The sequence below is a fragment of the Lactuca serriola genome, chromosome 5, assembly GCF_051521515.1.
Source record: "Lactuca serriola cultivar US96UC23 chromosome 5, Lser_US96UC23_V15, whole genome shotgun sequence".
In the NCBI taxonomy this organism is placed as follows: domain Eukaryota; kingdom Viridiplantae; phylum Streptophyta; class Magnoliopsida; order Asterales; family Asteraceae; genus Lactuca; species Lactuca serriola.
Window position 1 is genome coordinate 108,427,054 of NC_136412.1, and position 4,833 is coordinate 108,431,886.

The window sequence follows — 4,833 nt, forward strand, 5'->3', positions numbered from 1 at the left end:
ATTATCTTTATGTCATGTTTATCTTATTCTAGATAGGCTTCTGATCCAATACGATATGCTAGTTTGTTACATTCTTTGTGGCTATTTATTTATCTTTTCTGATGTAACCTAAAGGGACGATTTTGCATGAATGAAACAAAAACTTATCCTCAGTATAAGCTGACTTTCTTTATTATTATTATCTTAAAGTCATAGAAGAATGCGAAGGAAGAAAAAATATAAAGATATTTAATTTCTCTTTTATATATTTCATCGTATCCTTTTAACTGTATATTTTATTTTATAATTTATTCGTTTAATTTGAGAATGGAAAAAGACATCAGTTATTATCCATCTAATATCTTCATTTAAAATCAAATTTTATGTTCTTATTCTTTATAAGGGAGGAGAGAGTCATTCCCTTCCAACCGACTGAACCCACCGTCACATCAGTTTTTGTTTCTCTTTTTTCTTCAACTTTTCTAACCCACAATACACAGAAATCTTATTTTTCTCAACTCATTCAACCCACTCAATTTAAAAAGAATACAAAACAACTAAGGCATACGTATTAAAACATATGGTATAAGAAAAAATGAGAGAAAGAAAGTAGAGAGAGGATGAAGTGAGTTAGTAAAACCAATTAAACAATTCGCTGAAGAGGAGTGGTACCGGAGGTAACTCTATTGCTAATTAAGATTTTACTTTGCTTGTTTTGTATATATTTTTTTTAATTGAATGGGTTAAGTGGGTTAAAAAAATAGTGTTTTTGTGTGTTGTGGGTTAAGAAAGATGACAAAAAATAAACAATAAAAAATAATGTGGGAGTGGCTTAAATGGGTACCAATGTTTTAAAAACTAGTTTGAACTGGGAATCAGGGAAATGAACAGTTCAACTATCACCGGTTTTCTATCGATTTTTTAACTGGATCAAACCGGTCGGTTTTTACAAAAATCTGGTTGAACTGATAAATTGAATAAAAACACATGGATATGAAACTGTTTGCATAATAAACGTTAGTATTTTTTCACATTTATTAAAAAAATTCTTAATAAAAACACAAGATAAATGTTATGAAGGTTTTTGATGTGTTTATATTCATCTAGGATTTTATTTTCTTTTTAATGTATGTGAATTGATGTAAAACTTATGGTTATAAGTTATTTTAATGTATTTAGATTGATCTAGAACTTGTTTTCATGTGTATTTTAATATTTGCACTTGTGGACATCAAATTATTTATTTTTGTATGTATTTATGTATAAAAAAATATATAAAAAAATGAAAATTATAAAAACTGGTTTATTCAACGGCTGAACCGATTAAACTGAAAACTGTTCGCAATACCGATTCAACTAAAAAAACCGATTTTTAAAAGATAAGACTCCCTACTCCTAAAAAGATATATGCAAACTCAACGTGTGATGAAAATATACGTATCACGTGGATTGACCGGCCCTACCACTATGTCCTCATTTTCATCCATATCATATATCACCCGCTCCACTCCCCCATTCATCACAGATCTATCTGCCCATCGGCACCATTACCAACAAGGGAACCATGGCTCCTAAAGTCAACCGTTTGTTCTTCAATCTCCTCATCGTCTTCATCATCGCCGCCGTCGTCAGATCTGTAAGCTCCTATTCCTCTCTGCATTCATTCAAAACATTTAAAATCTTATTAAGCTTTTTCGAATAATTGCAGTCTGATCCGGATTGTGTGTACACCATTTACGTCAGAACTGGATCGATACTTAAAGCCGGAACAGATTCCAACATGACGTTAACACTATACGACGCCGCCGGCTATGGCATCAGGATCAACAATCTAGAAGCTTGGGGGGGTTTGATGGGTCCTGGGTACAACTATTTCGAGAGGAGCAATCTGGACATTTTCAGTGGAAGAGGCCCTTGTTTGACCGGAGCACCGTGTGAGATGAACATCACCTCCGACGGCACCGGGGCTCATCATGGTTGGTATTGTAATTACATTGAGGTAACGACTACCGGAGCACACATCCCCTGCGCACAACAGACATTCACGGTTGAACAGTGGCTTGCTACCGACACGTCACCATACGAACTTACCGCCGTCAGAAATTACTGTGGATCCGACGGCGATGGTAGTTTATCCGCTCACCGGCGCCACGTAATCCGCGGTACTGCTTCATCACTGCTTTCTGTTGTGTGAGAGGCGATCGGGTGGCAAAAGTGATGTTTGAAGTTTGCATCAAATGGTTTTGATTTTGGAGTGAAACCCATCGAGGGTTTGATTTTGTTGTTGAGATTGGAATCCCACAATAAACTCTTGGAGTCTCTTCATTCATAAATTAAGATTTTGTATGTGTGTATTTCTAGTAAACATCGCCTGTAATCTTATTATCAATTATCAATAGAAATAAAAGGTGTGATGTTATTTATTTATTTTTTTTGTTAATTATTTTACGAATTTGTATTTCCTTAGATTTAATTATCATCGTACAACAAGTTTGATGACAAACGGGCAACAATCTGCGCCGCTAAGCCTTTTTGTATAGCAAAGTTCAATCTTTTAAAGAGTACATTTAGGGGATATACCATAATTGGTTGTCTTGAATTTTATGCTCATTTCTACGGGGCGTTTGGAATTGTTTATCTTTATCTTACATATTTATATAATTATATAAAATATTTTAGATATTTCTTGAAATTTAAGAGGTATACCCTTTACAACATAACATACAACCTTATTAAGCTTTACATCTAACAATGTACCCTACGCTATCTCTAGATCTTGAAAGCACTAAACCCTAACCTCCTCTATACACATTCAATGCCCTCAAACCTACATCTCTTCTGTCTCTCTCCTTACGATCTCTAGTTTCTGGCAACCCTCCGGTATCACCACCCTCCTCACGTTGTCGCTACAACCTAGAATAGGTCACCAGCCAACCTTTCCTCCATTAATCTTTTCTACCTCTGTTTATCTTCTAAAAACTACAATCGCACATGTGTTTCTACTCAGAAAAAATGTAATGAATATCCAACTTTTCAAACCCTAATCTAGCCAACGCCATCGCACCTCTCATCACTCACAGACTCTCTCTCTCTCTCTCTCTCTCTCTCTCTCTCTCTCTCTCTCCCCCCCCCCTTCTGTTTCTTTTGTCTAAACCACAATTGCCACCTGATCAATGACAAAAAAAAAAGTTTAGATGTTGTACCTATGTCTTTTTTTAAAGAGAGGATGTTGTACCTATGTCTCTGCTCAAGGAAATGGTAATGAAGATCGAACTTTTGAAACACTAATCCAGCTAACAACATCGCACCACTCATTAGTTTCCCTCTTCTCTTTCTCTCTCTCTCTCTCTCTCTCTCTCGCTCTCTCTCGCTCTCTCTCTCTCTCTCTCTCGATGGTGATGATGATGATGATGACGAAGGAGAGGAATGGACTCCTGCGATGGTTGTTGTCGTCTTTTGGTAAATTATTCCCTTTTCTCCTAATTTCTGTCCCATTGTTGACATATAAAACCAAAAGCCCATTACTATCATCTACTGAAATCTTTCAATCCTGGTATGGTTTTTGGTAAAATAAACTTTCTTCTTTTCAATTTTGGTTTTCAATCAACAAGAATTGATCTAAAATTAAGATGATTATTATGCTTGTAATTTGTAAATGTAGTTTTGGGTACACTTGTTCTAAATTGCTTCTTGTTGTTGTTACTACCAAAGACATGTCATTTCCACGAAGGGGAAGGGTTTTTGTGTTTACATTTCTTCTTGATGCAGCCTATCCAACACAACAAAGTGATCCAACAAGTCCTGATGAATGACGAGAGTATTCCAACTTAATTAATCTCTCCAAGAACACATACTACTCGGTTCTGATTAATATAGACAAATTTCTCATAGTTCTTCAACTATTTTACTACCTGCCAGAAGTGTTTTGGAGAGAGGCCCGATCTTATTCAACAAACGGTCATCAGTGATCGTCATTATGATCTTCACATAGTTGCTACCAATGATCAGATCGAGGTGGGTAGTTCAAGAATTTCTTCATGTTTTTACTTTGTTTTTTGTTTTCCCTTGTATGGATTTGTTCTATGACAACCTGTAATTTATTTCGTCACTAAAACCATTCTCGTTAAGTAAAACCGTTAAATTCAATCTGATACGTTAATTTTTGAGTTAAATTAAGTTAATCGCGACTTTTAATTCGGTTCCATAAGTGTCGGGATGAGTTATAAACATTAAAATATTTTCCATATTTATTTGGAAAATTATTAGTTTCATCCAAGTTGAGTTACGACAAAATTTATCGGGTACAACCAAAAGTCGCGTCTAACGTTAGTATCGGGTAGAATTCCTCCGGGCCACAAACTCAACCCCTACATAAGGGATTGAGTGACATCATTTTGAGGCTTTTACTCTCTCTCTCTAAAAACTTTCTCTCACTACACTCTCTCTCTAGAACTCGAAATTGGCCCAAAGACCTCATTTCAAGCATCATTTGGTAAGGAATCCATCCTAAACTTGTTGTTTAACTTGTATAGTATGCAAATTCATGTTGGAATCACCCAAAACACATATGAACATGTGTTTACGGTTTGGGGACCCTCCCAAAACCGTGAACACCTCTTATGAGGGTTTTGAAGCCTCAAAACCCCTCCAAAACACTTCTAGGGCTTAGATTCGACTTAGAAACTTGCATGCATGAGCTTAGGACCCCAAAATTGTATCATTTGATGTATGGACATGAGTTTACAGCCCAAGCATGTTCTTAGACCGTAAACCCTCATTCATGGGCCATAAACTCATGTTTAAGTGTCAAAATGCCCTTAAACACCTCCAATGAACTTCCATGAGTGCATAGAA

At 35.9% G+C, this 4,833-nt stretch overlaps 1 protein-coding gene across 1 annotated transcript; it reads left to right on the forward strand.

Moving 5' to 3' along the window:
* The first annotated feature begins 1,457 nt into the window (after positions 1–1,457).
* On the forward strand, positions 1,458–2,406 carry LOC145052856 (PLAT domain-containing protein 3-like). Its single transcript, XM_079000770.1, has 2 exons — positions 1,458–1,615; positions 1,688–2,406. Exons 1-2 carry the CDS (start codon positions 1,544–1,546, stop codon positions 2,171–2,173), a joined length of 558 nt encoding a protein of 185 aa, XP_078856896.1. The 5' UTR covers positions 1,458–1,543; the 3' UTR covers positions 2,174–2,406.
* The last annotated feature ends 2,427 nt before the right edge of the window (positions 2,407–4,833 follow it).

Coding starts and splice junctions, on each gene's coding strand:
- LOC145052856 (XM_079000770.1), top strand. CDS start 1,544: ATGGCTCCTAAAGTCAACCGTTTGTTCTTCAATCTCCTCATCGTCTTC. Junction 1,616..1,687: donor TCGCCGCCGTCGTCAGATCT/GTAAGCTCCTAT, acceptor GAATAATTGCAG/TCTGATCCGGATTGTGTGTA.